The sequence below is a fragment of the Papio anubis genome, chromosome 16 (assembly GCF_008728515.1).
Source record: "Papio anubis isolate 15944 chromosome 16, Panubis1.0, whole genome shotgun sequence".
Classification (NCBI taxonomy): Eukaryota; Metazoa; Chordata; class Mammalia; order Primates; family Cercopithecidae; genus Papio; species Papio anubis.
Window position 1 is genome coordinate 58,318,547 of NC_044991.1, and position 10,324 is coordinate 58,328,870.

The 10,324-nt window shown below is 38.8% G+C and overlaps 1 protein-coding gene across 1 annotated transcript; it reads right to left on the reverse strand.

Annotated features, from left to right (window-relative positions):
- Positions 1-2,590: 2,590 nt before the first annotated feature.
- Positions 2,591-4,573, reverse strand: DEFB127 (defensin beta 127). Its single transcript, XM_031656027.1, has 2 exons — positions 4,543-4,573; positions 2,591-3,082 (listed from the first exon to the last, which is right to left on the reverse strand). Exons 1-2 carry the CDS (start codon positions 4,571-4,573, stop codon positions 2,730-2,732), a joined length of 384 nt encoding a protein of 127 aa, XP_031511887.1. The 3' UTR covers positions 2,591-2,729.
- Between the last annotated feature and the right edge of the window lie 5,751 nt (positions 4,574-10,324).

The window sequence follows — 10,324 nt, forward strand, 5'->3', positions numbered from 1 at the left end:
TAGCTGGGATTATAGGTGCCCGCCACCATGCCTGGCTCATTTTTGTGTTTTTAGTAGAGACAGGGTTTCACCACCATGGCCAGGCTGGTCTCAAACTCCTGACGTCAGGTGATCTGCCTGCCTCGGCATCGCAAAGTGCTGAGATTACAAGTGTGAGCCACTGCACATGGACACACTGGCTCTTAAGTTTCCACTTGGAAGTGAACCTGTCACTTTCAATCACTTCTAATTGGGCAATGCAAGTTGCAGTCTAAGAAATGGAAACTAAACTAAAACTAATGAAGAAAATTTGTTTTCTGTAAAGATAAATCAGATTAATAAGTGAATGTGAGACTTATCAAGAAAAAAGAGAGAATACACAAATAATAGATGTCAGAAATGAAAAAGATGTCATTACATATCTTACAGGCATTAATAAGAAAAAGAAGACATTACAAAGTATTTTAGGATAGCAAGCATAAAAATCTTAGAAAATGGGAAAAGTATACATGCCAAAATACAACAGTTGACTAGAAGACAAAGAAAACTGAATTGCCTTTTAACCTGCAATAAACTTAATCTCTAACAATACTTCCTGTAAAGAGTTCCGTTCCAGTTGACTTTACCATTAGATTCTACCAAACATTCAATGTAGAACTGAGAAGCTCTTTCGTAAATAAGAAGAAAAGGAATGTGCCAAATTGATTTTGTGGTTAGTTTTCCAAAATTTAAATACATTTTCAGTTTTAGAATAGTTTTAGATTTATAGAAATGTTGCAAAGATAATACAGAGAGCTCCTAAATATTCACCCAGTTTCTGCTATTGTTAACATCTTATATTACCACAATGCAACCATCACAGCTAAATACATTGCTACTAAATGACTCTACACTTATTATTATTACTATTATCACCACTAGTTTTTCCTTAATGTTCTTTTCCTGTTCCAAGAGTCCATCCAGGATACCACATTACCTTCAGTTGTCCTGTCTCTTTAGCCTTCTCTGATCTTTGACTGTGGCTCAGAATTTCTTCCTTTTTGATAAATTTGACAGTTTTGAGAAATACTCGTCAAATATTGTTTAGAATGCCACTGAATTTGAGTTTCTCTGATGTTTTTTATTGTTTGTCTTGGGTTGCAGGGTTTTGGGAGAAAGAAAACAGAAGTGAAGTGCCATTCTCATCATACCATATCACAGGTTTGTGCTATAAACATGATTTCTCCATAAAATCTGAAACATGACCTTATCAGGTTTATCCATGTGAAATTATTTTTTAACTCCTTTCCACACACTTCTCTTTGGAAACAAGTCACTAAACACAGCCTATGCTCAAGGGAGAGGGAGGTCAAGCTCCACCTCCTTAAGCAGGGAATATCTGTATGAATTATTGGGAATTATTCTGTATGGCACATCTGTTCTCAGCAATTTGCTAATTTATTCAATTATTTATTCATATCATCATAGACTCATAGATATTTATTATATGTTGTATTATAATCTAATGCTATCTTATTTATTTTATTACTCAAATTGTTGCAGCTTTGGTCATTTGAAGCTCTTTTAGACTGACTCCTGTGTCCCTTTAATATGACCCTATCCTTTGATTTTTAAGCAATTGCTTACTTTCTGGCACCACGAGATATTCTAGGCTTGTCTTACATACTCCCTATCCCAGCCCTAGAACACCAGAAAGAGAGATATTAAGAGAACACATGCCACACATTAGTGGTAAATGTTACAGTGGATGAACTAAATCTTTAAAATGCTTGTAATTGTTATGGTGAAACGATATAAGAAACAAAACTAGAAAATGACTGTGAAATGTAGTTGAAGAAGAAACTTTCCATGTTAATGGTATTCAGAAGATACATCTTTAAGAATTCAGCAGAGTATGTACATGGATTATTCTTCTTGCATATCAAGACAACAAAAGCACTACAATTTGGACCAATTCCTAGATCTTTTACATTTCCCCTAAACTCCAAACGGCCCCAATAACAAAAAAGATGAACACATTAACAACAACAACAAAGGAAAAACCGAAAAACGTTTGTGTTGGAGTTATTTACTTAGGTCTTCCTCCACTTTATCAGGAAGTGGTGAGCTCCACTGCTGAGCTCCACAACAGTGGAATTTTGTTTATCTCTATCTTCCCAGTTCACTGCTGGTACACAGTAGCTTAGGAAATCAGGCTTCCCCCATAGTTCAAATTTGAGTGCTCTGTTCTTCATCCAAACAAAGTGCATGTATAGTTTCCTGAAATGTTCTGTCTTTTCCAGTTTCCTTCCATTAGTTGATGCCATTCTGTTCACTCAAATTGCCTTTCCAACCAAACCTAATCCATTGAAATCCTACTTATTATTACAAGACACTGCTTTATTCCTAAACGTACTCATGTATTTCCCCTGAATATTTGCTTCACCTTTCCCTCTCCTAAATTACATGTCAATGTTTCTGAGTTTCTTATTCCAGACTTGCAGACTATAGGATTTTTTTTAGTGCACTTGTCATATCCCCTTTTCAAGGAGAGGTTCTGAGTTCTTACCAATTCTTTACCTAGTATATAATGAGTGTTCAATCTCTGGTTAAAGAACAAAATGAGACAGAAAACTGGCAATGCACTTTATTAGAATATGCTCGAAGGTCATTTTAAGGATAAAGAAAGCAGAAGGAAGAAGATGTAGATCTCATCACCTTAGTTTATTAGGCTAGGTTGAGAAGCAAGTGAACAGGAAATTGTATTTGATTTATGTCTTCAAGATTGGGAATTTTTCTGTTATTGTAACATAGTCTTGAGGAAGAGTCAGTGCTAGTGTTGCTGGCTTTGGATGAGGTGAGTTTGTAATTTTTTTACATGCTTCCAGTTCCTTGATATTGAGGCAACAATATCTCCCATTTTCACATAGTGCATTTACTCTGCAGATTTTCCTGCAATGTCCTTGTACATAGTTATCCCAGCACGTCTTAAGTTGTTCAGTTACTATACACAGAAAGGAGCAATAGGACAATATCAGTGTTTGAGACTGAAGGCACGTTGATTTTGGGGAAGATAGAGAAGGTTTGTAGGAATTAGGGGTATGGGGTATCCACAAGGCAGACCCTCATATATTCCAAAGAGGATTTTCCAACAAGGTCAACCTCAGTGTTTGTATTTAACTGGATCACTTGTATTTAGGTCCTGTGAGGTTTTAGGCCTCCCTTTAACATCTGATAGACTCCGCCAAGAACATAATATCTTGTCTGAGAAAATAAAGGAGCTGAACCCTTGATTCTAGGCTATAGAACTATGCTCTACATAGGAACCTCAGCAAATCTGCCTCCATCCTGAATGCTCCCAGGGCACTACTTACTACTGTATCTCCTCTGATGCCCAGAGAACAACATATTGTTACTATGTGTTTATGTCTGAGTCAAACTATTCTCCTGAGTTCAAACCCACTATCAGGGTCAAGAATGACTTTCATGTTATCCAGTAAGGTAGTGAACTATTGGGTCTTAGGAATGTAGAGGGCCAGGAATAGGCCATTGCTGTTCTTATAATAAGGGACACATGTAAGAGATCTGATTTTGAAAGAGGAAAGGAAACTCTAATTTTTAAGTTCTTAATATGTGCCAAGTTTCACATGGGTTATATCATTTAATAAAACCCCTGTTAACCAGGTGTCATTATCTCCATAAATGAGGAAACTGAGGCTCCTACAGTCTTCACTACTTACTCAAAGTTGACAAACTAGTAGATATTGAAGACATGTTTCTTAAACCTAATTCCAAAATTTGCTTCTTCCTCTATTCACACACTGCAGTATAATAGAGAATGCACACACACACACACACACATATATATTTGAGTAAAAGGAAATATAGCTGAGCATCAGAGTAAAAACCATATCCAAAGACATAAAGGTATCCCTAGATATTGGGATCATTCCTTTCTATAACAACACATCTTTCCCAGAAGCAATTATGACCTCTTTCTAGCTCTGTGAGTATTCCTTTTTAAGGCTGGTACCATGGAATAAGGCTCCAGAAAGAGGAAATTTCTGATGATGTTGGATAAACTTTAGCCATCTTTGAGGGCTCTATTTCCCTTTAGTGTGGATTATGAAGTTCCCTTTGGCTCTTGAAAATACTCCATCCCACTGTTGATTCGAGTGAGCCTCTGGTTTGGTTTACCTGTGGGTTTCTGGAACAGCAGAATTACAATGATCATGAAGAGCCCCACGGCCAGGCTTTCCAGAAGAGGTGCAGCCAAAGCTTTTGGTCCAGTGAACTGCACACTATGCTACCTTCCTTAGAGACTTGGATTCTTATGCACTGAACCAGAACAGATGGGATGATATGAAGTGTGTCCCTAAACTTCTGAACTGTGAACTTTGCATCATGTAGGCAGACACAGGAAATTTGAGGTCACCCACTTTACCCCCACATGGAATAGAGACACAGCATGTTCCATCCCATTGCACTGAATGCCACTCTGTAGGCTGTAGACTGGTGGGAAGAATCTGTGCTTTTCCTACTTTGACTCTCTGCGCAGCTGGACCAAGATCAAAATGTACTCACCTCCAAAAGTGAATATGGCAATATAAACCATGACATAAATCTGAAACTCCAACAATAAGAATTTCTAGTAGGTTTCTTGCACATTTGGAAAGGAGGTATGATGTAGTTGGGTCTGATCTGAGGTCACCTGACTTTTTATAAAAACACCAAGAACATACACTGGGGAAAGTATACCCTCTTCAAGAAATCATGCTGAAGAAACTGGATTTCCATATGCAGAATATATATTATGTGTATATATACACACACACACACATATATACATATATATGCACACAATGGAATACTATACATATATATACACACAATGGAATATATATATACGATGGAATACTATTCACCCATAAAACTAATGAAATTCTGTCCTTTGCAAAAACATGGATATAGCCTGAGGACATTATGTTACATGAAATGTCAGGCACAGAAAAATCACCACATGTTTCTATTTATATATGGGAGCTAAAAAAGTTGAGCACACGGAAGTAGAGAGTAGGGTTGCAGATATTAATATTAGAAGCTGGTAATGATTAGGGAGAGGGGTGGATGGAGTGAGATTGGCTAATGGATGCAAAATTATAGCTAGATAGGAGGAATGACTTCTCGTGTTGCAGCACTGTAAGGTGAATATGGTTAACTACAATTTATTGTATACTTTTAAAGGCTAGAAGAGAGGATTTTGAATGTTCCCAATACAAAAGATAAATGTTTGAGGTGACAGATATGCTAATGAGAGGAGCCGGGCACATTCCTCAGCCCCGGGCTCAAAACAAACAAGCCCAGTACAAACACATCCCATCCTCCCATCCCACCACATATCTCTCAAACTTCCTGAGCCCAGTACAAACACCACCTGGAAGGTCTCCGATAAGGAGACAGCCGTTCAAGGTTTTACTGAAAGCGCGGGAACCGAAAGAATTCCTTTGTTCCCCTGTAACTTTCGGGCTATAAAAAAGCAAGCACTCGCATTGTTCGGGGCCCTCTTGTATGCTGTGTAATGGAGGGACCAGGTTTGAACTTGTCGTAAAGATCCTTGCCGCTTGGCTTTGACTCTGGACTCTGGTGGTCTTCTTTGGGGAACAAACAGTCTGGGCATAACACTAATTACCCTGGTTTGATCATTACACATTGTATACATGTATTGAAATATATATATATCACTTTGTATCCTATAAATATGTACAATTATGTGTCAACTAAAAATAAAAGGAAAAATGGCTAAAATGGCCAACATTATGTCATATATTTAACCACAGTTAGAAAAAAAAGATGCATGAGGGTATTTTTTTTCTACCAGTTGTACCTTGTCTTTGAAAATATTAAAACGTTGCCACAAGGAATCGATGTTTACCTAGATCATTCTTTGATCATTGATTGCAGTTTTCAAAAAATTTCAACCCTGTTAACCACTGAGATGCATTAAATAAAGAAGCCAGTTGGCTTAGATGAGCCCTATGGCCATTATTCAGGTCACATAGTGGTTTTACACAAGAATATGTTTACACTGAGAGATAGTGACATAGAAGAAATCATTTTCAGAGGCAAATGTAAATTTAAGAGCAGTTACCTCAGAGGTCTCAAGGATCACCTCTCTTTACTTTTGCCACCAGCTTTTATATGGCTTAAGTCCTAGTTAAGGAATTGGTTTTATTATTTACAGTCTTCCTGTGAATGCAAACTTCCCTTACAGGTGACTTGGTGGTGGAGCATCAAATAAAGACCCTAAGTCTTAGCAGTCAGGAGAAATACAAAAAGCCTTCATATTAAAGTTGTATTTCTGAAGCTGGATGTTAAATTAGTAATAATAAATATAAGGATAGGAATGGGTCCTGAGAGCAAGGACAAATTTCTAATAAAACAAACAAATAAAAATAAAATTATAATATTCATATTAGCAGAAGAAAACATGATCTATCCAACAGAAACTAAAAAAATGAGGAATAGATAAGTCACAACTGGAGGGCAGAAAAAAGTCCTTATAATAGATCAGTAGTTATAATACATTTACATAGCTTAAACTCACTGATTAGATGACAAGGTAATAAAATATCACAAAGCAAGTGGAAGCAGGGTGAGATCACAGGACCACCGGATGGGGCGAAATTAAAATTGCTAATGAAGTTTCAGCACGCATTGTTATTGATAACATCTTATCAGGAAACAGGATTTGAGAGCAGACAACCTGTCTGACCAACATTTATTAGGCGGGAATTTTTCTTGTCCTAATAAGCCTGGGAGCACTACAGGAGACCCGGGCTTATTTCATCCCTTCCGCTTCGACCATAAAAGACGGCACGCCTTGAGGGGGCCGTCTATAAACCCACCCTCAGGGCGCATTCTCTTTCTCAGGGATGTTCCTTGCTGAGAAAAAGAATTCAGCGACATGTCTCCTATTTGCTTTTGAAAGAGGAGAAATACAGCTCTGTTCCATCCAGCTCACTGGCGGTGAGAAGTCTTATCTCTGGTGTTCCCTGAACATTGCTATTATTCTGTTCTTTTTTCAAGATGCCCAGATTTCATATTGTTCGAACACTCATATTCTACAAACAATTTGTGCAGCTGACACAATCATCACAGGGTCCTGAGGCGACATTTATCCTCCTCAGCTTACGAAGAAGATGACAATATTAAGAGATTGAAGTAAAGACAGGCATAGGAAATTACAAAGGTATTGATTGAGGAAGTGATAAGTGTCTGTGAAACCTTCACAATTTATGTTCTCCTGCCGCGGCGTCAGCTGGTCCCTCCTTTCGGGGTCCCTGACTTCCCACAACAATTTTCAATCTATTTTTCTCTGTTTTTAGGTTGGGTAATTCTATAGATCTGTCTTATCTTTCCTCTGTCATGTTCCATCTACTATTGAGCCTATACAGTGACTTTTTCTTTTTTACTTTGATTACATTTTATAAAGTTATAATTTCCATTTGATTACTTTTTCTTTTTCTTTTTCTTTTTTTTTTGACATGAAGTCTCGCTCTGTTGCCCAGGCTGGAGTGCAGTGGCGTGATCTCAGCTCACTGCAACCTCCACCTCCCAGGTTCACGCCATCCTCCTGCCTCAGCCTCCCAAGTAGTTGGGACTACAGGCGCCTGTCACCATGCCCAGCTAATCTTTTGTATTTTTTTCAGTAGAGACGGGGTTTCACCATGTTAGCCAGGATGGTCTCGATCTCCTGACCTCGTGATCCACCCGCTTTAGCCTCCCAAAGTGCTGGGAATACAGGCGTGAGCCACCGCACCCAGCCTGTATCTTCTATTCCTTTGCTGAGATTTTCCTAGTTTGTAGTTTGTTTCAAATGTATCCACAGTCCCACTAATATATTATTTTTGCTTTTGTTGCTTGTGGTTTTGAGGTCATATTCAAGTAACTGTTGCCTAGACCAAAGTCATGAATATATTCCCTTCTGTTTCATTTTAGGAGGTTTACGTTTGCCGGGCTCACATTTAAATCTTTAAATCCATTTTGAGTTTGTGTGTGTGCGTGTGGTGTAAGATAAGGATCCATTTCATTTGTTTTGCCTGTGGAAATCCAGTTTTCCCAACACCATCTGTTGAAGTGACTATCATTTCTGTATTACATATTCTTGGTATTATCATTGAAGATCGTTTGTCGCACAGCAAAGGAAACAGTCAACAGAGTGAGAAGGCAGTTTATGGGATGGGAGGAAAATACTTGCCCACCATATATCACATAAGGTTAATATTAAAAATATATAAGAAACGTACACAACTCAGTAGCGAAAAACTGATAGCCCACTTGAAAATCAGGCAAAGACCTGAACAGAAATCTTTCTAAAGAAGACGTGAAAGTGGCTAACAATTGTATGGAAAGGTGCTCAACATCACTAATCATCAGGGAAATGCAAATCAAAACCACAATGAGAAATCACTTCACACTTGTTAGGATGACTATTATCACAAAGACAAGAGATCACAAGTATTGGTGAGAATGTAAAGAAAAGGGAACTTTTGCACACTGTTGGTGGAAATGTAAATTAGCACAGCAATTCTGTAAAACAGTATGGAGGCTTCTCAAAAAAATAAAAACAGAACTGGTATATGACCCATCAATCCCTCAACTCGGTATATACCAAAAAGAAATGAAATCAGCACCATGTAGAGATATCTGTGCTCAGCATTATTCACAATAGCCAAGATATGAAATCAACCTAAGTTGATAGATGAAGACGTTATCGTCTATCAACATCAATAGATGAATATATTAAATAAATTGTATATATACACAATGGCACGTTATTCAGCCTTGAAAAAGGAGATCTTGCCGTTCAGAACAACATGGATGAACCCAGAGGATATTATGCTAAGTGAAATAAGACAGACACAGAAAAAAAGTACCGCATGATCTCACTTATATGTGGAATTTTTAAAGTCAAATACATAGAGGAGTGTAGACCAGTGATTATCAGGGGCAGGGGGGCATAGAGGAAATGGGAAGATGCTGGTCAAAGGGTACAAAGTTGAAGTTGAATAGGATAAAGTCTAGAGAGCTAAAGGGGAGTATGGGGACTCTAGTTAATAACATGGTGTTGCATACTGGAAATTTGCTAAGAGGATGGGTTTCAGGTGCTGTCTCCTTAAAAAAAGATAACTATGTGAAGAGATGGATATGTTAATTTGATTATAGCGATCATTTTACTATGTCTATGTATATCAAAGCATCATGTTGCATATATACCTTAAATATATACAAGTTTTTATTTTAAAAATCTAGGTGGTATTCCCCACTGCAGTTCTATTCTTAAACCTTTTGCATGTTAGTTCTGGCTAGTTCCGTGTGTAGTTATCTAGTTTCAGGGGTCTGCCGTGTCTTCTTATTCAGTTTTTTAAATTGTGGTAAAAACAACGTTATTCAGTTTTAAAGACACCTGTTTTCCTGCACCCTCCTATCCTCTATCCTCACTAACTGGAAGGAGGGCTGATGCCAGCTACAGCGCCCTGGGGATTGAAGTTAAGACCACCCCTTGGTCTTCAATGATAATGAACTGGTTGGGAAGGGAAGTCCACCTCAGGCCTTTTATACTATGGCAAGGAAGGGCAAGTTCACTCCCCTCAGTTTTCACCGACATGGCACCAGCAGGGAAGGGGTTCCTCCCCAGGCCAATCGCTACCACTGGTTGAGGGATGGGAAATCTGAATCCCAGCTAGGTCTCTACTGTCACTGCATAGGCAGTGAAGGGGAATGTTGCTCTGGGCTGCTTCACATGACTGCGTGGGAGTTGGATGCCCAGCCTTTCTTCTAGGTCTCCATTACCAACAGAGGGGAGGACTGCCATCTTCACCTCTCTGCAAGCCCTATGTGGGAGGTAAGAGTTCAGACTCTCCTCTTAATTTCCACTGACACCTCAAAGAAAAGAGTGTTCATTGTGTTTAGCTAGGTTAAGGTAAGTATTACGAAAAGTGCCCAGGAATCTTACTCTCACCTCAGGAGAGAAGTCAGACTTTTGAAAGAATATCCAGTTGGGATCGAGTATCAGTGACTGGTGAAATCTAAATCTTGTTTAATTTATAAGGCAAAAATTTATTCAAAACACTAGAGTCTGGGCCAGGTGCGGTGGCTCACACTTGTAATCCTAGCACTTTGGGAGGCCAAGGTGGGCGGATCACGAGGTCAGGAGATCGAGACCATCCTGGCGAACACGGTGAAACCCCGTCTCTACTAAAAATACAAAAAAATTAGCCAGGAGTGGTGGCGGGCGTCTGCAGTCCCAGCTTCTAGGGAGGCTGAGGCAGGAGAATGGCGTGAACCTGGGAGGCGGCAGAGCTTG

What these genes read in the sequence shown, in the direction of transcription:
- DEFB127 (XM_031656027.1), bottom strand. Translation starts at nt 4,573, where the DNA reads ATGGTTTATATTGCCATATTCACTTTTGGAG. An exon ending in TGCCATATTCACTTTTGGAG is followed by an intron (nt 3,083 to 4,542) that starts GTGAGTACATTT and finishes GGAATATATGAG; the next exon opens with GGTCTGCCTTGTGGATACCC.